Below are 27,692 nucleotides of genomic sequence, written 5' to 3' on the forward strand. Positions count from 1 at the left end.
ACTGCAAAAAAAAAAACACTGTATACCTCCCGATCTGAAAAATGACGCAGCTAGGGCTACCGGAAACCTTTTCGCGTGAAACGAAAGGGGTTCCTCACTGAAACAGATGCTCCGAACGCAACAGAGCAGTCCTCTCGGCCCGAAAGCAGTCAGAAACAGCAGATCTAGGAAACGACAGCCGCATGCAGTTCTACCGGCTTCAGATTTGGATCACCAACGGACGCGGCCCTCAAATAGCTCTGATACCATGTAGGAATTTACAGGGTAAGTTCCTCAGAAAGAATACCAAGAGGACACCGCTCACAACCAGATCTCAAATCAATACACCAGTATTTTTGACGTGGTTAAAACCCTCAGAGTGCAAGGAGGGAAACAGTCCACGGCCTGTCCCAACGTGGGTACAGACAATTTATTAATCAAAGAATGAAAATTTACATAAGCTTCTCTCATGCACGGATTACCCGAACAATGACCCTCCATGCGCTTTAAATAGAACTCATGGACCAATCGGGTGTCAAGCCACGGATCAAGTGTCGGTAATACCGAGGTGAGAGTGAACCGTCGGATCACTACATATCGTGACCGTCGGATTGTAAGTTACAAAATGTACAACGGTAAAGAAACACACTTTACCTAACTCTAACCTAACTCTATACTAGACCAAGTTGAACTTAACTATATCCTATGTGTCGGAATATCCTAACAGGGAAAACCTGGAAAAACTCTTCTCTTCTTATAGAATCTATTTCTAATGAGACAATAAAGACCCAAACTCTAGACCACTTCCTTCTCCAAGTACTAAGTCAACCTTTCCAAAGTCCTTCCTTGATCTAGCACTAACCAACTTCAAAATGCAACTTCGACCTCCCAACTTCAATACTACTCCTTCGACTTGCAACTTTGTTCGTGTAGTAGCTGAAAAACCCTATCTCAGCGTTTCAAGAGGTCTTCCTTGATCAAGATAGCTTCTTTCAAGGTCAACGAAGTCAAAACATAATATCTTGCTGTCCCAGCTACTTGATACTGCGATTCATCGTATTGCAGCTCGGACCTGCAATTTTGGCCTTCTTGGGAGCTGCAGAAACCTTAATACTTCGCATGTGTGAGAGAGATAGAGCCCAAAAAGAAGATTTTCGTCCTTCCTTTCTTCTTCTAGACCTTAGTTATTTTCGTCTTTTGCTTCCCAATTATAGATCGAACTTGTGAGTGTGAATCCCAAATGAAATCGAATTGCTTGTATTTATAGCCTTTTCTAGGGGTTGAATTGCCTCCTTTAGGCTGACTTGAAGCTGCCAAGGTCGACTTGTAATTTTGGAGTTTCCAGGACTTTCTAGACTAGAAAATAATTCTTTTTCCAATTACATTTTGCCCGAAAGGGTCTTATAAACATGATGTTGACTCTTTTGATTCGTGACAATAAATACTAAGACCTAACAAATCCTAGAAGCATGAAGAACATGCTTTTACCTATAGGACCATCAATAAGAAGCATGAAACCCATGCTTTAATAATAATAACTTTTTCTTTTCTTCCTTTGTTTGTTACATAGGATACTTATTGAAATGAGTACAACAACAATTATGAAGACCGAAACTAGTTACCTTTCCAACATAGAACAATTTGCAACGGCTAGATGTCGGCTAGCTAATGACTTGTTGGACTATCCCTCTAAATATTATTTACTAGTTATCCATAAGTTGGTGATTCATAAAATATTTCATTACATTTTCTTATTGTCCTCAAAGTGATCGACTTGAATAAATTTCCCAATTTGGTCCATGAATCCCTTTGCTAATGGCTTGGTATGATCAAAGAAGAAAAATAATACATAGTAGTAGCTCAACGTTCCACTTATCTTCCTTTGAGGAAATTTGACTTGGTTATTTGGAGGAATAATTAGTGTTCTAACAACTACTTTTCTGGGTCCATTACTCAAGTATTTGGTGCATGAAGTCTCCAATGGCTAGTTAGACATTCTAATGATTAGTTGACTTGTCCAACAACTGGTTTGAATTCACTTTTTATTTTATTAACTTGAACTCAAACACCTTTTTTTAGTTCTCCAATGCCATGATGAATTTTCCCATTTTGCCACTTGGGTTGGCTGTAACTCAGCATAATTTCATTTGGGTCTTGCTTCATTTGGCCAAATTGTGCCTTGTGTTGCCACATCACAACTATCTCCCACATCATCATGCCTTGTGTGGTATCTCTAACACCCTTGGGAATTTGGATAAATTGAGACATGGGCTTTGTTCCACTCGTTCTATAGACCTATTTTGACATATTACATATCAATTTTTGATAAAAAATGCCCTTGTTATGCCACCTAAAAACTTGTCTTGCCATGTCATCACGCCCAAGTGGATGATCTCTAATGCCCTCGAGGATTTGGAAACTATAAAACATGGGTTTTGTTCTCGTAGTTCTGTAGACCACTTTGATGTAATGCATGTGAAAATATGCCCATTGCCCCCTTATTTTGCCATATGGAATATGTTTGACCTGTTGACGAAGTTTGACCAAGTTTTAACTAACCACTGTTGCCTTTGATTGGAAAATGGAACGTGATATGGATGTCTTTCATCAAGCTGAACAATTCGAGACCAAGTTGACTGTTTGACCACCGGGACCACTTTGCGTTGGGAATCATGTATTGCCTTGAGAAATGTGAAATTTGTTGAAAATGAGACTGACATGCATGTGAGTTTCTCGAGGAATACTACAACAAAACCAATGCCATATACAAACTCGATAGACTCCAACCATGTGGTAAAGACATAGTTGCACCTTAACGTGGGCTAGACTGGCCGATACACTGATGATCACCAATACAAAAGCAGGCTCCCAATAAACCACGAGGCCTTAAGGAAGAACACTTTAGGCTTTGCAATCCTATACAAGACAACAGACACTAGAAGTGAACTACAAGGGAACAACCATGGTTCGACCAAGACAATAAAATATAGATTATGAGAACAAGACACGGGCTTGGGATGCCTAATACAAAACTCATGGTTGTTAAAACGGTTTGATTTGTGACCTTGGGCTTACAATGATGGTGATAAAATGCTACAAAATTTTTGTATGCATCACTATTGGCATGCAGGGTAACAACTGACTCCAATTTTGGGACACATGCTCTACTTGGGAGGATGCAAGAACCTTAGAATCTTCCACCTATGACCTGGAAGCTCAACCAATACAATGTAAGGGAGAGAGTTGAACTTTAGTCCTATCCCTTCTTAACATGGCAATAAATCAAAATAAAGTGACAACTTTTACCCACTATCTATGGGTAGTATGCATAGGAGAAAATTTTCTCCTAGGAGGCCCTCAGCTAGAAACCGACAACCCCTTGCAGCCACCAGATAGCTTGATGTACCACTATCTCCGCCACTTGAGTCAGCGATGTGGTCCATCGCCCATCTGTTATGATCGTATGTTTGAAGGTGGGCTTCCTGACCTCGAAGGTATGGCTTTTCATTAGTGTAGTTGAGTAATTTTGCTTACTTATCATGGACATGTTTGGGTATGGATTGGTGGTGGGATTCGATGGAAAGAGTGGGCTAGGTCAGTACTCTTGTCTCCTTTCCCTGATTTGGTGGTTAGCCTTGTATCCTAGTCCCGTGGGATCTCCTTTACTGGCTATTAGCTTTAGGGTTGGCACTATATGGGAAATCTCCTAGTCTGAGGATGAGCAAAGTGATGTAGATGAGAGTGAAGATGAAGAAATTAACGAGCATGCTAATATCGTAGAATCCAAAGCCTTTAACATTTTGCTAGGTGTTTCGTATTCTCATCCTCCCATGAGTGAGGTGACTATTAAAGAAGAGAAATGGGAGTTGATCCTCAACGCTGATGATAGTGGAAGATTTAAAGGAATCCAATATTCACGAAAGAACAACGATGAAAACCCCACAACCTCCAGGGAAACCAACAAGAATGAATCTATTCCTAAGCAACCCCCTCCTAAAGAACCTCTCCTTAAAAAGCCCCCTAAGAAGGATCCTCCAAAGAAAGAAAATCCCAAAAAGAATCCTCAATAGGGAGAACCCACAAAAAAGGACTAGGGTAAAGAGGTCGAACTTGATGTTGATTTAGAGACTGCTATAGGAAATATGATCGTACAGGTTCCATTTCAGGAGATTGTTAAACTTCCACGACAACGATGGCAAGCTAAGATGACCCTGGGGTTTGAAGAAGAAGACATCTCCGTGGCATTGCAAAATATCCAACTTCCTGATTTGAACCCAGGGCATGAGCCATTCCTACTCACCTTAGCTGTTAATGACCTCCTATTGCATAACTGCATGTTAGATTCAGGGGCTTCCACAAATATTATGCCATTAAAAGTCATGAAGCAATTGAATCTTAACATTACTCGTAGGTACAAGGCAGTCTGTGGGTTCAATTCTCAACCAATTGAAGTATAAGGCTTCATAAAGGATCTTAAGGTTTCTTCGGCTATGAATCTGGATATATCATTACTTATGGATGTTATTGTCATACATATTCCTGATGTTTGGGGGATGCTGTTATCAAGCAAATAAGGAGCCACTGTTGGTGGTCAACTTCAAATGGACTTATCATATGTCACCATTCCACAATTTGATGGGACTCCTTTCATTCTTTATAGAGATCCTGCCTACCCTACTCATGTGGTCAAGCCTGGGCCAATCCCTTATTATAAGATTCTCGAGATTGAGAAACCTTCTGCCATTCTTCCTTCACAAGAAGTCCATATTCTTAAAAGACCAAATCACAAGACAAACAAGAAATGGAAGCCCATAAGAGAATACATGGTTAGGGATGTGGTTTTGGTAGATAAAAATATTGTGCCTGTCAAGATTCATGGAAAGGTCGGAGAATATTATTACAACATTGCCAAACTTAATGACGAACTTTGGTCGCAACCGGTCAAGCCGAGTTGTATCACCCCTTTCCTTGACACTTGACATTGTATCATATGCATGTTAGGATACGATGCATTGCATGTCGATTTTCTCATTAGAACTAACATCATCTAATATTATCATGATAGTTTAGCTGCATTTAGATTAAAAATTGCATGTAGAGTAATTTTATTTTCTTGTTGATTTCATGGCCTAATACTAAGCATGGGTCATCATAAGACACCATAAAAACGTGCCGCCCCATGTGTTTGGTCTTTGATATGTGTAGGTAACAGGTTTGCGGTCCCAAGAGATTGCTGGTATTCTCATGACCTCTCGTTCGAGTACATTTGTGCAATCTTCTGAGAGCTCATATCCCAGTTGGAGCTAGATGTTACCCACTACCTGTAGGTTGTGGGTAGTATGCATAGGAGAAAATTTTCTGCTAGATGGTCTTTAGCCGACAACCAGTAGCCCCTTGTAGCCACCAGATAGCTTGATGTGCCACTATCTCCACCAACTGAGTCAGCGATGTGGTCCCTCGCCCATCTGTTATGATCGTATGTTTGAAGGTGGGCCTCTCGACCCCGAAGTTATGGCTTTTTATTAGTGTAGTTGAGTAATTTTGCTTACTTAACATGGACACTTTTGGGTATGAATTGGTGGGGGGATTCAGCGGAAAGAGTGGGCTAGGTCTGTACTCTTGTCTCCTTTTTTCGATTTGGGGGTTAGCCTTGTATCCTAGTCACGTGGGATCTCCTTTACTTGCTATTAGCTTTATGGGTTGCACTACATGGGAAATCTTGATTTTGATTGCGTGGTCTTGCTTCTCGACACCATACACATCACTCCTCTCTGTTCATTTTAGCCCCGAGCAGTTATGAAGAAAAATCAATCAAAGACAAAAGGCATATGAAGAAGGGTGGAAAAACAAAGGGCAAGGTAACTCATGTACCACGATTTGATCCCTTCTACACTCATCTACCCAAGTGTGGGCTTCCCTCATTATAGCTACCCTTGTTCCATGGGATGTGTCTTGGAGCCTTCACCTGGACCCCACTTGATGGCATCATTATATCACATGCCACCTACCACTTGATGGATGTACTATGGACATGTCCCCCCCTTTAAAGGTTGAAACCAATGTTTTTAAAACCGGAACCGGTGATCGGACCGGTCCACCTAATGAACCGGTTTACCGACCGGAACCGGTCTAACCGGCACTGGTTTGGTCTAAACGAACCGGTTTTAAAAAAATACATTAAATAATCAATTTTTAATGAAACAAAACTATTTTTAGATGTAAAACCATGATTCCAAGCCAATAGAGACAAAATATGCAAAGTTTGCTCATTTATATACCATGTAAAGGTGAATACATCAAAATGGCATCGAGTGCAATACATATCATCAACAAAATAGCAAAATACATAACAAATGAGGCTCTAAATGGCCTATAAAGTCCAAAAACATTGCTGCAAGCTATGAGGCCATTGGCCTACTACAAGTCTACAGTATACACATGATCAATCATCAAGTTCATTACCACTACTAGTAGTAGACACAAGATCATCATCAGGAGCTACATAGACATCATCTGGTTCAGAGTCTGAGGATGCCTCAGCCTGATCTGCAACCTCAGTATCAATGCCACCAACGACAATAGAAGTGGACCTAATGGAAGCACGAGTTTGTCGACCTGCATGACTAGTGCCTTCCATTGGTTCCTTGCCTTTCCTTGATGCCGCTATTGATCCTGGTTCTGATGCCACCACATAATCTGCTTCATCCCCCGCCAAAGCCATGTCGATATCAAAATCAGCCTCAAACACAGGTTCTTCAGTCTCCTCCACCCATTCTGATGTTGGATCAATATCGTCCAACACAATGGGATCTAGATCAGGAGTTTTTCTTATCATTTGGAGCTCTAATTGCATTTATTGTTTACCCCCCAAACCATGAAATCCTGAAAACCATTAAGTCTGCTGAATTTTGAGTGAAATCTAAAATTCTAGTTTCTCCATATGAAATCCAATGAGGTTGAAACCACTCTCAAACATCCTGAGTCATTTCATGGTAATGTTAAAAATTTAAGTAAAAGGATGAAAATGAAAATTAAAGGAAATGTCACTTTTACTTTAAGAATTTAACATTACCATTAATTGCCAACATTGTTAGGGTTGAAACACCCTTAGTCCCCCCCCAAAACCCCTCAAACACAGTCAAAAACATGTTTTTTTAACTTTATGGTGGTTGTGCCTAAAACCGGCCGGTTTAGGACAAAATCGGCCGGTTTTGTCCTAAACCGGTCGGTTTTCACTGGTTAGGGCCAAAAATCGGGCAAATGAAGGGTCTGACCGGGTTTTTAGGCCGGTTCGGACCGGCCAGCTAGCTAACCGGCCGGTTTGACCGGTTACCGGTTTTTCTGAGCGGTTTTTAAAACTATGGTTGAAACCACCTAATCGGATCTTTGGTTAACCCCTTTATTAAGCTTGGAGACACCTGTACATGCCAAAGCCCACTATGGAAGGGCATGCCACCATGAAGTGCCCAATTGATTCCATGATTTGTAAGCTCTTTTACTTGATTATTCTAATGATTTTTTGTATTGGGGGGCAAGGGGACGCATTGGATCTTATGTAGAATTGCAGGTGGGTCTCCATTTGAGGTTTGGTCTCCCTATACAGGGTACAAGCCCTCCAGAGGGCCACATTGGCAATTGTAGGGTGAGAGTTGAGAGCCATGAGCCTCCACCATAGTAGAGAGTACTTCCTGGATCCCCAACACCATTCAATGGTTGCTCGTATTCCACCTTTTGGATGAGGATGATGCACCTGGATCACCATTCCCAACCGGATTCACACTTGTTCCACACACTTGGTAGAGGTTCCCAGGTCCAGATGAGGATGTGTATCATTGCAGGAGACAAAGGAAGGGCTTATGCCATCATCCTAGCCCTTACAGATGGTTTACAGGCATTATCGATCCACTTGGAGACCCATGAGGATGTCATGGTGGCCCCACACCCACTTGGGGCACCACATGTGACTTGCTTGGATATCAAGGGGCCAACCCCTTAACCACTATGTTTGGAGTCCATTATCTCACCATGGCACACTTTGGACCCCACTAGGCCTTCAAAATGACCCAACGATTCATTATGTTGATTATTCTGCCCTTTTGAGAAGCTTATTTTTATGTTATTGAGCTATCTTGTTGGGGTTGTCACCAAGGGATGTTATTATTGCACATTATTTTATTATTTAGGGCTTAATTAGGCCTCATTAGGCAAATCAAACTCGTTAGAGAGTATATAAATTGATGAGAAACTCATTCATTCCTCTCATCATCACTTGTTTGGATTAGTAGCTCTTTGGAGAATTTTGCATTCCCTTTTGGAGGACGAGTTTGGTTTCATGGATGATTTTTGATGTTTGGATACTATTTTGTTGGTCTTGGAGCTTCAAATTTGTCTTGATTTGATGATTGGTTACGCTTACTGTACATGTATGTGCTTGTTTCATGTCTATTCTTTAATTTTATCTTGTCACATGAATAATGTATGTGATTTTTGCTCTCTAGATCTAAAATTTGCCCTAATTTATGCGAAATTGTGGAAGATTTGGATTTGTGATGTGTTGCATATATGACATGTGTCATGTATGATGAATGAATGTTCCTAGTGGTTTAATTTCATTGAAAACACCTTGATAGGTCATCAATTCTTGCACATCGAAGTATAAAATCTTCTGGTAGCTACTCTCATGCCCTAGTTTGCCATGCAAAGTTGTGTAGAAGTCTCCTTGATTGGGTTAAGTCTTTCCAAATCACAAAATCAACTTGACTCCATCTCTCCCAAAGGCAAGGCACTGACCTAACCATTGGTGGTCACTTAAAAGAATATTTTTTTTTCACCTTTTCCTTCTCCTTCTAAGCCTAACCCTAGTAGGTTACCCAGGGCATCAAACGAATTTCATTGTAGCCATCCAATCCTATCGATTTTTGGTCGAACTAATTTCATTGTAACCATCCAAACCCCTCGATTTTTGGTCCACTACTGCTCTAGGATTTCTTTAGAGGTTCTCCAAGTTTGAGGTGAATCGAACGGTGGAATCTCGAGATAGAGCAAGCTCTAGCCATATGTTAGTGTCCCCACTTGGATCATTGCATTCAAATCTCAAAAGAAAATTAGTCCCTTGATCCTATTCTCTCCCCTAACTAGGTGAAGCCTCTCTAGTATTGATCAACTCCGCACCCTTGACTTGGTTTGAGTCCACTTTGGCTCTTTGTGGTCCCACAACTTGGAAACTGAAATACAACAAGGATTGCATAGAAGCCATTTCTCCAATGATTCTTAGACCTAGAAAGCTCCTCGACAAAGGGCATTCCCAAAACCTAGGCTTAAATGTTCTCTTAGCCCTTCCTAGAGAGCACGTCACCTTGCTTCTTATGCAAGTAAGCCATATAATTGACTCTCTCTTGGCAATAGGCTTTAGAAATCACTCCTCATCCCATCATTGATCCATTCATTTTGTGATTCCTCTTATAATTGGTCTCTTACCACTGGTGAAAGTCCGTAAAAAGTAGGGAGCTATAGTTGAGGTGACAGTGGGCTATCGCTCCATTGTTACTCCTTGACCTAGTAGTCGCTCCATAGGATCCCCTCCTAGGACCCCTACTAGTTTGAGCGGTAACAACAACTAAACTAGGAAATGAAATACCTAGCATAAATGGAAATGACAAGGCATAAATATATATAACTACACTAAAGCATGTGAAAACATCTCCTCATTAAAGACGGAAAATTGAAACTATGCTGAGAGAGGAAAATGTGATGAAAGTGAAAACATCTAAACTAACCTAATTCTCATGCTAAAGAGTGTGTTCATCCTATCCTAATCTACTCAAAAGTTGCAAAACATGTTAGGTGAAATCATATAACTAATGTAACCAACAAATAAATTCATCATTACCTTTGGTTCTACCTTTGTGCTTGGTTGCTAAGCAAAATAATGAAACATTAAACCTGTGGTGGATGTCTGTGGGAATTTCCCTTGTGGATTGGACCAAATCAGCTAGGAAATCTGCATCATGTGGAAGGGAATGGAAGAAGAGCCACGGTTTCTTTGTGCTATTGCATGCTTCTGTTATGTAAAAATTAGTTAGTTATAGATTATTAGGCAAAGGGCATGATCAAAGATCATGCCCGTTCACCAAGAGGCACCTAAGGCGGTATATAGCCGTGGCCTCTCACAAAATGTAATCATCATATATTCAATTATTAATAAAATATTTTATCATGGTTGTCAATAGCTAATTTTTGTGATTCTTCTGGTATCAGAGCGAGTTCGCTCCTCAGGCTCTATTGATCTGCTGCCATTGGTTTCCTTGCCCTCTGCCGCATCGACCTTCCATCTCATCGCATTTACATTTCATGCCCACATATTTTGCTCCGCCACGCTGCCCATACAATTCGTGTTGCCGTCTTCGTACTTGTTAAACACACTTAACCGCATCCAGAGTTCTGTGACCTTTGCTGGCATGGTCCACCACTAAAACCCTCGGCCCCTACGATTGCCAACCAACTGTCCCTCCACCGCAATCCCCAACGCAACTGTCTTTTACTTTGGTCGAAACAGAGTCAACCGCAAATGGTTCATTGAGTTGCGACAGTTCATTGGTTTGTAATTAGTCGTAATTATCCACGGAGATTAAAACTATATATATATATATATATATATATATATATATATCATAACATATTTTATATACGATATATATAATTTATTTATATATATAAATATTATATAGTTTAAAACTATTGAGGGGGAGTTCTCTGGTAGCTGCAGCTTTTAGTTGAGAACCATCATAGTAGCAGGCTATATAATTAAATTAAAGTAATTTAATTATTTAAAAAAATAATTAATTAATTAATATAATTATTAAAAAAAATATTTAAGATGGCGGACAAATATACACCCCGACAAACTCGTTCAATGTTGTCAATGTCAATGGCCAATTTCAGTAAAAAATTGATTGATTTGGAGAATAGGATTACTAGCCACTCCGATGATTTCAACAAAATATTAGTCGATCTTGAAAGTAAATTTATCAGGCATTCTGACGATATCAAGAAGCTTCAAGATATGACAAATCGGATAGAATTATAGCTTGGGCAGAACCAAATCCAATATGAAATGAATCATAATTAGACATTAGCATCACTAAACACCTTGTGTGGAAGGACAAAGGTTACACCTGAACTACTATTCCATGATGATGGAGATAATCAAGAGCACAATTCATCAGATTCAACGAAGTTAGCAGATTCTCACGAAAAAGCAGAATCTCCAAAAAGATCAGCCACACCCCATCAAGGAAATAATAACACGACTTTTTCAAATAAGCAACTCTAGGATGCATTCAACAATCAACAACTTCTTTTCGCTCCACCGTTAGCAACATATCAACGAAAGGCAAAAGTCAAGATGCGTAAATTCGATGGGAACGAAAAATGCAGTGTTGCGTGGTTGAATAAAGTAGAAGAATACTTCGAGATTTACGACATCGACAATGATGATGAAAAGATTAGGCATGCTTCCATGAAAATGGAAGAAGCATATAAATGGTATATGTGGTGGAAGAAGATGGTAATCGCCATCAGTTGGAGAAAATTTAAAGATGCATTCTTTAAAAGATTCCAAGGTGTAAGGGAAGAAGAGTTCTTTTCAACACTCATCAAATTACGACAAAAAGGAAGTGTGGATGAGTACAGTTGAGAATGGGAGACTTTAGTAACACGAGTACCTGGGTTATTAGAATCTCGCCTAATTCAATCATACATCTCTGGACTTAAAACTCATATACAAGTAGAACTTGACCTTCATGACATTACGTCAATAGAAGTAGCAAGACGAAAAGCAAAAACTGCTGAAAAGAAATTTGAACAAACACTGTGGTCAAAACCGGAAAAAGTATATTCAAGATGAAGAATGCCCCAATTTGTGGATTCAAATAATACAAGATATGTTCCACCACATCGTCGTGAAGGTGAAAAATCTAATGTGGAAATACAAAGGATAAAAGAAGGCAAATGCAAACGCTGTGGCGAGAAGTGGGACCCTAAACATAGGTGTGCTAAAGGAAAAGAATCAAAGAACCTATATAACTGTGAAGCAACTAATGACTCAAACAGTGAGGATTCTGACATAGAAGAAACAGAAGATGCCCCAGAATTCTCTCCAGAATTAGATGACGGAAGTATTCCGCAAGTGTCATTATCAGCTATGACAGGTATATCACAACCTCAGACTCTAAAATTGAAAGGAAATATAAAGAAGAACAGCATAGTGGTTCTCATCGACCTTGGTAGCACCCACAATTTTTTAGATGCAATTGTGGCAAAGAGACTCAACATTTTCTCATTTCCCTTACCAAACATGAAGGTAATGGTAGCTGACGGTAAGAAGATTGAAAAGGTAGGGAAATGCCATAAGGTCAAATTGCAGATTCAAGACTTTAATTTAGAATCTCCGTTCTTCACTGTACCATTAGGTGGAGTAGATGTGGTCTTAGGTATCCAATGGCTACGAACTCTAGGCACTTATGCTGCCAACCATCAAGTACAGTTCATAAGATTTAACTGGGGAGGCCAGAGGTACAAATTACACGGATTCCAAGCACCAGAGAATCAAATTGTATCGTCATCTCAGATGATGAAGATGATTCGAAGAGGAGCACCCGCTTACGTAGTACAATGTCACCAATTAGAAATGTTATCTGCAAATATAATCAGTGAAGAGTCACCAGAGGTACAAGATCTAATTCAGAAGCATGAAAAGGTATTTCAAGACCTGCCTATGAAAATGCCTCCTAACAGAGAAATTGAGCATACAATAGAAGTCAAAGTAGGGTTAGACCCTGTCAACATCAAGTCGTATCGATATCCACATCACCAAAAGACAAAGATTGAGAGATTAATCCAAGACCTCTTAAAGTGTGGGATCATCTCGAAAAGTAAAAGTCCGAAGGCTGCTGCAGTGGTATTGGTAAGGAAGAAGGATGGTTGATTCAGGCTATGCATTGACTATAGAGGATTAAACAAAATAACGATTAAAAACAAATTCCCAATCCCCTTTATCGACGAAATGTTGGATGAGCTACATGGCACAAAATACTTTTCAAAATTGGACTTAAGGTCAAGGTATTACCAAATCAGAATCAGGTTGGAAGACATACCAAAAATGACATTTCGAACACACGAAGGTCACTATGAATTTAAAGTAATGCCGTTTGGGTTAACCAATGCACCAATGACGTTCCAAGCCACTATGAACGAATTATTTCATCCATATCTTAAGAAGTTTGTATTAGTATTCTTTGACGATATTTTAATTTACAGTAAAACTTGGAAGGAGCACTTACGACGTCTGGATAAAGTTCTTACACTACTAAAAGAGCATCATTCTATGCAAAAAAATCCAAATGCACCTTTGGAAAGAAAGAAGTAGAATACCTTGGACTCATTATATCCTAGGAAGGCGTAAAAGTGGACCCTAATAAAATCAGATCTATAAAGGAATGGACCAAGCCGGTTAATGTATCCAAGCTAAGAGGGTTCTTAGGATTGACTGGATATTACCGAAGATTTATTAAAAACTATGCACATATAACGACACCTCTGACAAACCTTTTAAAGAAGAATTCATTTCAATGGGATGAGGAAGCAGGAAGGTGTTTTGAAGAATTGAAGGAAGTTATGTCTAATGCCCCGGTATTAGAAACTCCAGATTTCTCTAAACCATTTATCATCGAGTGTGATGCTTCCGGATTCGGTATAGGTGTAGTGTTAATGCAAGAAGGGTAATCAATAGCTTTTGAAAGCAGGAAGCTCAATAAAAGAGAACGTCTCAAGTCCACATACAATAAGGAAATGCTCGCTATTATGCACGCACTGGCTAAGTGGAGACAATATCTTTTGGGAAGTAAGTTCTCCATTCGAACAGACCATAACAGTCTCCAGCACCTCCTTCAACAAAAAACACTTTCCAAAGAACAACAAAAATGGATTGAAAAAATTACCGCCTTTGACATGGAAATACTACATAAAAGGGGAAAAGACAATGTAGTAGTAGATGCCCTGTCTAGGAAAGGCGAAGAACCAACACTGCTTGCAGTCTCGGTTGTTGTACCAAAATGGCTTAATGAGATTCGAAGTGAGTATGCCAAGGATCTAGAAATAACTGCGATAATCAATAATCTTCCAAACAACTCAAACTTTGAATGGAAGAATGATATTCTATGGTACAAATGAAGAATCTATTTGAATGCAAACTCCAAGTTTAAATCCAAGATACTCAAGGATTCACATGATTCACCGTCAGCCGAACATGTAGGATTCTTTAAAACTTACTACAATGCACGTCAATCATTCTTTTGGAAAGGGATGAGTCGCGATATTCAGAAGTATGTAGCAGAATGTGACACATGTCAAAGAAATAAAAGTGAAAATATTATGACACCTGGATTACTTCACCCCTTAAACATTCCGAATCAGAAATGGGAAGAAATATTGATGGACTTTATTGAAGGATTACCCGTATCTGAAGGCAAGGACAAGATTTTCGTAGTGGTTGACAGACTCACCAAATATGCTCACTTTATGGCAATAAAGAAATCAGACTCAGCTAAACAAATTGCTGAAATATTTTGCAAAAATATATATAAATTACACGGTTTTTCGAAAGTCATTGCGAGTGATAGAGATGCCAAATTCAAGGGTAATTTCTGGAAGGAATTGTTCAACCACATAGGAACCTACCCAAATATGAGTTCTGCGTATCACCCTCAAACAGATAGACAAACAGAGGTTGTCAATAAATGTTTCGAGGCCTACCTACGTTGCTACGCTACAAAAAAACAAAATAAGTGGGCTCAATGGTTGCATCTTTGTGAGTCGTGGTATAATTCTACTTATCACATGTCAGCAAAAATGACGCCATTCCAAGCTTTGTATGGATATGAACCCCCAAAATGGAAGGATCTAGTTACCGTCCAGACAAATCTACTTGTTGTTAAAAACCAACTAGAAGAAACCCAAAAAATCGTCCAAACCCTAAAAGAAAATTTGAATAACGCATGGAACCGTATGAAGCAAGAAGCAGACCGAAATAGAACCAAAAGAGAATTTGAAGCCAGAGAATGGGTATTTGTCAAGCTCCAGTGATATAAACAATTGTCCTTGAAACAAAAAGGAAAAAATAAATTGGCACCGAAGTTCTATGGACCATATCAGATCAATAAAAAGATCAGCCAAGTTGCATATAGTTTAAGCCTTCCAGAGAAAAGTCGTGTTCACAACGTCTTCCATGTCTCCTGCCTTAAAAGGGCACTGGGTGACCATCAATCAGCGCAAACAACGCTTCCATCTCTAGATGATGAAGGAAGGGTCATTCTAGAACCAGAAGGTATCTTATCTACTAGAGAAAGGAAGCTTCGATCTCGTACAATCAAGGAATACTTGATCAAGTGGAAGGACTTACTAGAAGAAGAAGCTTCATGGGAGACTGAAGCGTTTCTTCAGCAACATCCGTCGTTATGTATGCTTTGAGGACAAAGCATTCTTTTGAGAGGAAGGCAATGTTATGTAAAAATTAGTTAGTTATAGATTATTAGGCAAAGGGCATGATCAAAGATCATGCCCGTTCACCAAGAGGCACCTAAGGTGGTATATAGCCAGGGCCTCTCACAAAATGTAATCATCATATATTCAATTATTAATAAAATATTTTATCATGGCTGTCAATAGCTAATTTTTTTGCTTCAGCTTCCTTGACCAATCGAGCGACAAGATTGATATAGAGATGTTTCTTATTGTATGCATAAGGCCTTTCATCAATGTTTCTCATTGTATTGGTAAGTCGGGGAAGTTTCGATGGTGGCTCCAACTGGAACTTGAATAAAGATTATCCTCCTCCGTGGCTGCCACTAATCACATGCACACATGAATGATGAGACAATTCACAAAATTTGAAAATACTTTGAAACCCACAACTTACAGTTAGTTGCTTTGACAAGGGAGGTTGAGAACTCATGAAATATGTTTGGCATTGAATGTATTTTGGCCTGCCCCCTACTGCAAGGTTGAGATCTTACCTTCAAATGGATCTTTATACATCCGAGAATCACACGTCAAGGATATTCATTGCTGAAATCTCTTTTTTCTTTTCTTTTTATCCTGAATATGGAAGTACCCCTTCTGCACTAGTGCATATGTCTGCTCCTGTATGAGTTGATATGGCTGTTCATACTCTATGGGATGATTTATTTGATCACGAGGCAAAAATTCTGCAATTTGACATCCTTCAGTGTTTGTGTCATATATAGGATCACCCATGAAGATAGAGCAACAAAAATCCCATTTACATCCCGTCAATAGTGAAGAATGCATCAATAGATTTAGGCTCTTTGTGGTCCTCATCCTCTTCGAGAGGATGCCCTTTGTTGAACCCTCCTTTTCCAAGTCACTAGAAGATGTGTTATGAAGTTCACGTGCTTGGAAAAGGGTGTAACTCTTTAAACTTGCGCTTTTACCTGAAGGAGGGTGGGTGGGTTCTTAATTATCTTGGCCTCAAGGCTCTCGTCATATTCCTGTTCTTCAGTTAGTTGTTGATTTCTGATAGAAGAAAAGGAGATTCTTCTTCACTCATTTTTGTACAAGTATAATTGTCTTTTTTCAAGTCCATCACTTGGTCTTTCTCAACAAGATGGGTCTCTTCACTACTGTTCTCCTTTTGGGATTAGAGCCATTGTTTGAGAATTTTCTATGCCATGTACAACCCCTTCTATTTCTTGGATAATGGGAAGCCAACTTTCTGAATCACGATACCATCTTGCATAAAATATTTCCAAACGACACAAACATGCCTTTTCCAGGACTCTTGTACCAGATCAATTCTGATGCTTCCAAATTTACCGTGAAATTACCCATCATGATGTTCTCATGGAGGAAGTTATTTTTCAGTTAAAATATTTGATAACTGCAAAAACGTGATTTACAACTGATTCCCTATCTCCACGGAAAACAGGTTTGTCACATGACCCAACTTTGCAATCATCATGGGGAAAAGCCCCAAACCTGAAAAATCAACTGGATCATAAAATGGTGCTCTTTAAGGAGGTAACTTGATCTTTTGTTAGATAAAAATTTTGGTAGCAAGGCTAAAATAAAATTATATGATGAAGGATATCAATGAGAATACCACAATGGAGTCGCCAATATATACCTTACCTACCTTATGCTTTACCTTGGAAAGTGGATTGTGTGTTGTATCTCTTTAGATTTTATCGAAGTGGAGTCGCTAGACGAGATCCTTATAGTTAATCCTTAAACCAATGTCTCATCAAGGTACCATTACAAATTGAAAACTTACCAAGGTGATGTCGTGTATAACCAGAGCTAAAAGACCTCCTTCCCGACAATGGAGACAAAAAATGTTAGTCGTGGACTGGAACAATTTACACTTTGAAATATATCTTTGAAATGTTGTTGAAGTGTGGGATTATTTTACCTTATTCCTAGCAACGACGCTAAAAAATGTTACCACTCTGATTAGCAAGGTTGCTAAGGTCTCGACAACTTGCTGGATGGGCACACACAGGGTAGGGACCCACTATTCTCCTCGGCTCAAGCCCCCACTGTTTAGTTCAAACAACCTCCTCAATGGTCAAGGGAGGAGTCCCAAATATTACCCCAAACAATCTCAAATAAGATCAATGCCTTAGATCGGGTCAGCTGGAGTGGAGGTGTTAATCTCCTTGAATTGTCTAGTTATTTTTTACTTTAACTATATAGCAGAAAACTAAATAGTATGGGGCGTAACCTGTTGATCTTGGTTTACAAAATTTACTTTAACTAGATATGTAATTAGTTTTTAGTTTAGGCCATTGTTTAGCGAGTTATGGGTTAAAATAGATTGCTGCCCCGTAAATCAAACTGTAAAGTCTGCATAAAAATGTAGGAACAACAATCTATCAAGCCCACAACAGCCACTCTACAAGTGCATAAGCACTTTCAGATTTTATCTCTAGGAGTGGAGAGGTATGATGATTAATTTTGAGACTTATGAGGCCTCTTCTCAACCTGAAAAACTGAAAAAATCAATTTCTAACAAGCTGGAATTGCTTTCAGAATTATGGGTGAAACCCTCGTGGACAAAATAGACCAGGAATTTCCATCTTTAAATTATACTTTTAATGTGACTGGAAATTGCATAAAAATTACTCTAAATGATGAATAACATTGAAACTAAGTACAATAGAGAAATGAGAGAGGTTTCTTGAAAGAATTACTTACCTGGAATGCTGAAACAATCTATCAAGCCCACAACAGCCACTCTACAAGTGCATAAGCACTTTCAGTTTTTATGTCTAGGAGTGGAGAGGTATGATGATCATTTTTGAGACTTATGAGGCCTCTTCTCAACCTAAAAAACTGAAAAAATCAATTTCTAACAAGCTGGAATTGCTTTCAGAATTATGGGTGAAACCCTCGTGGACAAAATAGCCCAGGAATTTCCATCTTTAAATTATACTTTTAATGTGACTGGAAATTGCATAAAAATTACTCTAAATGATGAATAACATTGAAACTAAGTACAATAGAGTAATGAGAGAGGTTTCTTGAAAGAATTACTTACCTGGAATGCTGAAACCTATGAATTTATTGCAGATCCTGTATCCTACAACCAATAATTTCTTGGATCTGCAAAACAATTCAACTGGACACAGACTTAAAATATGCAAAAATGTCACTTGTACCTACCCTTGGTTAGATCTATCAATTTTACCAATTTTTTCCAAGGGGATGCTTGCTAATAAAATTAAATGAATGAAAAACCAACAAGCTAATTGATTCTAAGCTAAATCCTAAAAATAAAAAGTTTTGGAATTCTTAAAAATGGTGGTTGTTGAGCTTATACCTGTGCCTTTCCTAGGTCACCCTTGTGGGAGTGTGAAATCAACACCTTCTTAAGTTGATCTGGCTTGATCAATGTTGCATGAAACAAGTGTGTTTTTGAGAAGCGAAGTTTTGGAAACGACATTTTCCAAAAATCCTCGGAAGTGAAGCACCCTAGAAGACCCCCCCCCTCTCTCTCTCTCTATATATATATATGTATATATATAGCATTTATATTTAAAAAAACATCTAGAATGCAGAATTATTTGTAGAATATATGAAAGCATGCATATTTGTGCATAGATCAAGAGAGAAATGACATCCATAGTACATTAATGATTAATTATTTGAGCATCAACCATCTAGAATCTAGATTCAAATTTCAATCATTTACAAGAGCATACAAATTTTTTAAATTATATAATAGAAGGTAGACCATGATCTTATGGAATGAAATAGGTTATCTAGCAACTGTCAACAATAACATGGCCAAATAGTTATGTTTACAAAACAGGCCATATACACATTGAAATATGAAGACCAAAAGGTCGAAAACAATAAATTGAGCCAGTTGCTAAACACCTATCTACAGAGGAAGTGTTCCAATTGTGAAAGTACCCATGTTGACAAATGTTATGAATATAATTCATATAAAAATAATAAATATAAATATAAATATAATAATAATAAATAATAATTAATTAGCTAATGGTTAGTTAGTTAGTAATGAAGAGGCATGTCTTAGAGACATGCCCATTCATGAAAGGGCACTTGCCTAGGGTATATAAGCAAGCCCTCGTTCTCATTTGTAATCATCTCATATCTCATATCAATTCCTATACAATTTTCAATATACAGTTACATGTCTTACAATGGACATTTACGTCTTTGAAGTATTTTAAAGATTTCCATTGCATATATGACTTTTGGTCGTTATATTGGTATCAGAGCCACGTTGGTAGATCCCGGCCTTTGGCCATCAACTTATCATCACAACTAAAGCAATTCGCTACACGAGTTAGAGTTTCTTGATTTTCGGTCAGGCCCTCGGCCACTTAAAAAAATGAGTTTAAAAAAGTAAAGGAATTGGAAAAAAGAGACTTTATCATGCACTTTTTATCAATAATGTAGAACATTTTCATAAATATGAATGTTCTCCTTCAAAATTTACATCGGACTATTTTTTTACTGGAACCATTGAAAATTCAATGGCCAAAGGCCTTATTATTATTATTATTTTAATTCTTTGTTCAACATTCGCAATTTTCTTGCAAAATGACAACAAAATCTTCTGTTCATGCATGCTCATAATTTAGAAACTGTTAAATCATGAATTTTAATTTAAAACATAGTCTTGACTCTTGACTGTGTATCCCTATTAAAATTTAAAATTAACAGGCTCCAAATTCTTGATATTATAACTGTAAAAAGAAATTTTCAAGATTCTTGCAGAGGTGAAGACAGTTAAAGAAAGTATAGTCAATTGTTCAGGAAACTGCAACTAATCTTACAATGACCTTTTTAAGAGTTCTATAACCTTTGGATTTTTAAGTGCTGCTGATAAATGTGAGCAGACATTTGAAAGTTTCATGGTTGGCATATGCAACTACAAAATTTAACTCCTTGAAGCAATGTCTTGCAAAGGGTGCCGACATTTAAGGTATTTAGGTAGAAACTAGCATGATATTAACATGATGCTTCAACGCTTGATTGCTTTCCAAGCTATTGAGAATGTCAATTACAAGTTTGAAATTGTTGGTAAATCAGAGTCTTTGGGTCCACAGCAGAGAATATCTGCTTACAGTTTTTTTTTGGTTTGTTCTTCTTTTTCTTCCTGCTACAGGTTAATGTTTGCATTCTCTAGACTTCTAGTTGTCATAAGCAAACATCAAAGTCAATCCTTGATGGCTTTGTTAGACCACCATCATCTTCTTCATGCACTGTCTTCCTTCTGTCACCTCAAGGATGTTAATCTTATATGATCCATCTGTCCTACTTGTGTTTCTTGCTGTAGGTGTATCATAGTTGGCATTTTGGTTTGGGCTTTTTTTTAACACATTTAGGACTTTTATTTGATTTTTGGTTGCAAATTTAAGATTGATGTTTATTACAACGTTTTTAATTTGGTGTTTTGCAGCGAGTGAAAGTATATCGGTTAAGTGAAGAAGGAAAGTGGGATGACAAAGGCACTGGTCATGTCTGTGTTGAATACTTGGAGGTGTGTAGAACTTTTGTAAAAACATTTCCTGTATTTATGTGCCTAAATAGTAAAAACTTAATAGCTCAATGGTGTGAATGTTCGTTACTCTTGAAAAGAAATATTTTATGTATCAAAATATATTTTTTCTCCTTTTTCCATCATTGTGACTGGAATGTCAAATTCTCTTGCAAATTTTACAGCATCCCAAGATTTAGGAACTGGATCATTATCCAAGTTTATTGGAGAAATAGTTATGACTTAAAATAGATTCAAAATATTTTGCCTGGAACACTTCGATTTCATTTCGCTGATTAAAGAAGATCAATCCCAAAAAATGATACAATGTCCTTAGGCTTGAAAAATTCCTGTGTTGCGAATGGTTAGTGAAGCAAGCCATGAGCACACATTCAAAACCATTTTTGTAGCCTATGAAAGCTGTTTACTGATCAATGAAGTAAGATCTCAAAACATCTGTGTCTAGCATGTAAGAGCTGTGAAGAGACGCCGTTTTAATTAATTTTATACATATAGTGATCAATATTGTCACTTGTTACTTATGGATGATGAAGCTATCTTTAAACATTAAGGGAGTATTTTTGAAGTTGCAATGCTGAACAAGTTTTTAGGGTTCATGTTTAGAAATTGAACAGAAGAAATCTAAAATTGAGAGACCTCATTATAAGTGACATAACAGAGGCAGAAAAGGACAAAAGAAAGAGTGGAAAACTAAAGACATAAGTTTATTAATAGTCAGCTTTCAGAGTTACTTCAAATGTGTTTACACAATGTTTGGGGGTGCTTCATGAGATTTGGGCTACATGCTCTATGTTCAGCCCCTGGATGGTTTATGATGGATTTGGACATGGGAGATGGTTTGTGATGAATTTGCACATTGGAGATGGCTTATTTAGTGTTTGATTGACCTCAGTAGGGTGCTTGCATGCTATTCTTCCCTAGGGTGTTGAAGATCTCCTGATAGCTTTGGTGATTTTCAACATGATGGCAACATGGAAATGGTTACTTGCTTGGAGAACAGCCTTACTTGCAAGGAGGAGTGTTTTGGACGGCATTGGACACTGAACAATAGAGGGTAGCTTGGTTGCTTGGATGGGGACTTGGAGTTGGTTTGGGAATGCTTAGGTTGCGGTACTGTTCATGTAGTGGGAGTAGACCCAGTGGAATACATGGCTTAGAAGGATGATTGGTATCATTGGGGCTTTGTAGGAGTGTTGGACACACATTGTGGAGCACCTTTGCATTTTGAGACTTGCTTGTTTTCAACATCACGTTGGTGCTTGACATGTGTACCCTTGGAGTGTAGCTCTCCACATTTGTGAGCCTGCATGTGTTATTTTAGGTTGCTTGTAAGGACATTGGCTAACATATGTATTGCTGACCTCCGTTACCTCTCATATATACAGAGAAAGGGGAGAGTCCTTTGCTTATCATATAGTCATAACTCATTCTTGTTCATTCGTGTTAGTGATGTGATCGAGTAGTGCACCACTTCACGCATCTCTTGGATCTTCTTATGTGCTTGATCTCTCTCTCTCTCTCTTTTAGACTTGCTATGGTTTATTAGTTTGGTAGAGCATCTTGAAGGCTAGGGTTAGGGTTTCATTGCTTCGAGATTTGCAGATTATGGTTTTGAGGTGAAACCCTTGGTTGTACTTGTGAAGTGAACAAGAAGAGATGCCTTGCCTTGGAGATCATGCTTGTGTGAGGCATGCTCGTTGGATCCCGTGGTCCCAGGTAGGGTTTTTCTTTTCTGTTTTCGTATATGGGGTTTTGGAAAGCTAGAGGATTGTACTAGCCTTGTGATAAGGCTGTGGTATGTACACGAACTTCACCTTTATACATATTATGAAGTTTTGAGGTGACCAATGCTAATACTTGTCTTAATGTATATTTGATTTTCAGCCATCTATATTCTTCATGGTTTGTAATTTCCAGCTTTGTATGTCTTGCTGATTTGACATAAGTTAAGGGTGAATGTGTTAATTGATTTGACATTATAATTGAAGAATATAAGGGCAGATATACAATTTTTTTTCAGTTGTTATATTTGTTTTTCATATCGTGATATGCATGATAAGATTGCCTTAGCGGGCTGAAACTTATTGCGATGCATTGATATTTTATCTCCTAAGTTTCTTAGTGGATTAGGGTTGTTTAGAGTTGAAATACAGTTTGTTATTGTTGTTGTTTTGTTCAACAATTGTCTAAATGTTCTATCGACTGGTTCTTTTTTGGCTGCTCAAAATTGAAAGAAGGGAATTCAACATTTTTTCATGAAATTTGGTAAGAGTTATTTTGGATTTGATGGAATTATAGTTATCAATCAAATTGCAATAGGGGTATTTGAGGGCGTTGAATCATTTTTGCATTAAAATTTGAAAACAACAATTTCAACAATCCAAAATTGCAATTTCATGAAAGATTTTATGCCCAAATTCTAGTGATGACATATTGAAAAAGGTCAAAATTGTAGAATGTTTAGCCGCCTTCTTTTATTTACATTTCATAATAGCCCTACAACACTATATTCATAGGGTCAAGATTTGGGGATCTTTAGGAAAGAGGTGAATCCCTTAAGTTGCATCAAAAAAAATTGTTGTCGTTTTGTCGAGAAATTTCTACGTGGTATCAAAGATTTACTTGGGAGAGGTGCCTGATCTTGTTTGAGTTTCTTGGGTTTGATGCCCTAGGTTGCTTGTGAGAATCACCTAGAGTCTTGGACCGTAGAAAGAGTTTGTCTACTTCATACACTATTGATTTTGTGCACTTGAGGACTTGTTCGAGATGCATAAGTTGACTCTTTGTCTTATAGAGTATAACAAATTGGATGGGGCTTCTAATTTTGTTCCTTGAAGCTTAGACTTAAGATCTTTATTTAGGAAGCTTATGTTTGGGAGCATGTATTGAAGGGAATTTCAGAATCTACAGGGCGACATAATTGGCTACTCATTGGAAGAGGGAAGCCAAGGTGAATAGAATCATTGTTGATTCCGTAAAGGATCATTCATCTTGCACTTTGAAGATAAAAAGATACATAAGAAAATGCCTTAAGCCTTTGTTGACTTGTTGCAAAACTAGATTTTAGTTTTCATATGAGCAAGATAGATGCTATGGTGAGCTAGTTGACCAAGATCATTGAGTTGAAAGATTAGTTGGTTGCCATAAGGATAAAGGGGGAGGATCAAGAGTTGGTGTCCTTTACTTTGAAAGGACTTTCTCCTTCCTGGATGTCCTTTGTTCAAGGTGTTTGTGCTATAGTGAACTTACCAAGGTTTCTGAAGTTTTCGATTGATCTTGTGCAAGAATAGATTAGATTATAGTCTTATTCGTAGCAACAAGGGGAAGTATATGTTGTTGGCTTCATTAAGAAGATGGAAAAGGGTAGTAAGATGTTAAAATTTGAAAGTTCTATGTAGAAACTTAAAAATTATTTGCAGAAACATGAAAGTTCTATGGAGAAAACTAAATGTACTTTGCCAAAAACTGAATGTACTTTGTAGAAAACTAAATGTTATAAGATGTTACAATTACTTAGAATGCAGATTTCTTTTTCAAAACTTTTTAGATCAACAATTGTAGTTAGCACATAAACTTAAGGATCATATGAAGAAAACCAAACACAAATATGAGACACTAAGATTTAGGTCCAATGACCAGTGCAAAAACCCCTCAAGGGGAAAACCCAAATGATTCTTTTTCTATTAGATTTCTTCAATTGTTCAATAAAGTATATATAGAGAGAGAATGAGAATGAATAAAGTCACCAGTGTCTGATCAATTTGCAGTTGAAGTGCTGTTTTTCTTTGCTTGAAGATCTCCTCCTCCTTTTGATAAGATCTTGTCCTTCACACTTGCTCTTGCTCTTCACTTGCTCTCACACTTCTCTTGCACACCCTAAACACTTGCTCTCACACTTCTCTTGTGTACGCACTCAACATTGTAATTTGTTGAAGTGAAGAAGAGGAGATATCTTACCTTGGAGGACATTGTTGAAAATGGTTGCTATTGATGTCAAAGGCTGTCCAAATGAAAGAGAAAGTTATATAGTCAAATAACATATTATATTATATTATATCTTGTTCATAGCAACAAGGGGAAGTATATGTTGTTGGCTTCATTAAGAAGACAGAGAAGGGTAGTAAGTTGTTAAAATCTGAAAGTTCTATGTAGAAACTTAAAAATTATTTGCAGAAACTTGAAAGTTCTATGGAGAAAACTGAATGTACTTTGTAGAAAACTAAATGTTCTAAGATGTTACAATTACTTAGAATGCAGATTTCATTTTCAAAACTTTTTAGATCAACAATTGTAGTTAGAACATAAACTTAAGGATTATAGGAAGAAAACCAAACACAAATATGAGACGCTGAGATCTAGGTCCAATGACAAGTGCAAAAACCCCTCAAGGGGGAAACCCAAATGATTATTCTTCTATTAGATTTCTTCAATTGTTGAACAAAGTATATATAGGGAGAGAATGAGAATGAATAAAGTCACCAATGTTTGACCAACTTGCAGCGGGAGTGTTCTTGCTCTTTGCTTGAAGATTTCCTCCTTCTCTTGATCAGATCTTGTCCTTCACGCTTGCTCCAACTCTTCCCTTGCTCTTGCTCTTAACTTGCTCTCACACTTCTCACCCTTCAGTTGATCTTGTGCAAGAAGAGATTAGATTACAGTCTTGTTCATAGCAACAAGGGGAAGTTTATGTTGTTGGCTTCATTAAGAAGATGGAGAAGGGTAGTAAGATGTTAAAATTTGAAAGTTCTATGTAGAAACTTAAAAATTATTTGCAGAAACATGAAAGTTTTGTGGGGAAAACTGAATGTACTTTGTAGAAAACTAAATGTTCTAAGATGTTACAATTACTTAGAGTGCAAATTTCTTTTCAAAACTTTTTAGATCAACAATTGTAGTTAGAACATAAACTTAATGATCATATGAAGAAAACCAAACACAAATATGAGACACTGAGATTTAAGTCCAATGACCAGTGCAAAAACCCCTCAAGGGGAAAACCCAAATGATTCTTCTTCTATTAGATTTCTTCAATTGTTCAACAAAGTATATATAGAGAGAGAATGAGAATGAATACCCTATCTTTGAATGCATTTTTACTCCAATAACTTAGCTCAAATGGGAGCATAATATATTTGGTTGGAAATCTTATTTTGAGACCTTTCTAGTAGTATATGACGCTCCCTCTAACTCATCATAGTTGAGGAGAAATGGTTTTTTGAATATTCATTAAACAGTATACCATGTCAGCCCAGCCAGTGCACAAATTGGCCTAGCCAGTGGGCAGTTGGCCTTACTTTTGAGGATCAAACACACTATATATAGGCGTTATGGAGAGGAACTAGGACTCACTCAAGCCAATGCGGGTCTATCGAAGCAAGCAAAGGAGCAATTTTGAGGCTCATACCTCATGAATCAAATGAAGTGAAGCCAAGTCATAGAGGTTTTCTATGGGAAGGTTTTTTGGCACGCTTTAGGAAGGTTTTTGGTCCTGGTTAGAAGATACATCGCTGTTTTAGGGGTCGAGTTCTAGCCCTGTTGAAAGCCAAACTTCAATCCCTACGTGGCTGAGTTTTAGGTTTGTTTTGGGGGCTGAATTCTAGTGTTTGAAGGTGGATTTCAGGCCTAGTTTGAAAGGCGAGTCCTAGAATTTTGAAGTTCGAATTCATGTTTGGATTGAGGGCCAAGTTCTAGTGCATTAAAGGCAAAGTTTAGGTTTGGTTTGTGTTGATTTTTGTAGCATTGAGAAGTATTCCCGCATGCCTAAATCGTTCTTGAATAATTTGTTTTTCTTGGGCATTAGGTCAGCCCAACAAGGTGAAGGGACGTGTTCGTTGGGGTATTTCACCCCATTCGACTTTGTATAAATAGCAATTGCAATGTCTCATTTTTTCATCATCATCAAGTCTTCTATCTCTCTTCATTAGCTCTCTTGGACAACTGTAGATAGCACCAAAGGAGGACGAGTATGGGAATTGAGGAGGTTTGTTGGAGGAATCGAGGAGGTCTGCTGGAGGGTTAGTTAGAGTTGGCTACAGGCCGCAAACCTAGCTGTAGGACGCAAACAGGCTGCATTTGACTAGAATTTAAATTTGACGAGGCTGATTTGATTAAGTTTTACCAAGACTATCTTGTTGTTGGTTTTGACTAGGTTTGACTGCTATTTTTGAGTTGGACACTGGCACATATTTGTAGACAAATTGTGGATTTGTAAACCTTGCTGAAGAATATTTTCTCCCAAGGAAAATTTGTTGGGTATTCTCTCGAGGTTGGGTTTCCGAGGGTAAATTTATTGTCTCTATTGTGCATCGCTGTCTTTTTCCGATCTTTACTGTTTCCGCTGCATTTATTGTTGATATTTTCTAAAGTATAATTGCTCAATGATATCAGTGGCATAAGAATACTTTGTGGAGATGATTAGGAAGTAATTATCTAGCAAGAAATTGTATTTACCGTGCATCTCCAGATAAAATTCAACATGGTATCAAAGCTTTATTGAAAGAGCAACCATTGAAGTCAACCTAAGAGACAAGTGTTCAACAACTTGACTAGGTTTTGGTTTCTTGTCAATTGGTGCCAATGTTGATTTCTGGTAGCATGGGATGTG

The 27,692-nt window shown here is 37.9% G+C and overlaps 1 protein-coding gene across 4 annotated transcripts in view; it reads left to right on the top strand.

Annotated features, from left to right (window-relative positions):
- The window catches only part of LOC149262587 (uncharacterized), a 331,558-nt gene that overhangs the window by 61,576 nt on the left and 242,290 nt on the right, over positions 1-27,692 (top strand). For all 4 annotated transcript variants that reach the window (XR_016259169.1, XM_089424931.1, XM_089424932.1 and 1 more), the window contains one exon: positions 20,990-21,070. Coding sequence is in view for 3 of the 4 variants with exons in the window: in XM_089424931.1 (XP_089281057.1) it covers positions 20,990-21,070 (81 nt within the window). In the remaining variant the exon portion in view is untranslated. The remainder of the gene's footprint in view (positions 1-20,989; positions 21,071-27,692) is intronic.

The sequence above is a fragment of the Pinus tabuliformis genome, chromosome 6 (assembly GCF_031772625.1).
Source record: "Pinus tabuliformis cultivar Carrire ecotype Pingquan chromosome 6, CPIR1, whole genome shotgun sequence".
Classification (NCBI taxonomy): Eukaryota; Viridiplantae; Streptophyta; class Pinopsida; order Pinales; family Pinaceae; genus Pinus; species Pinus tabuliformis.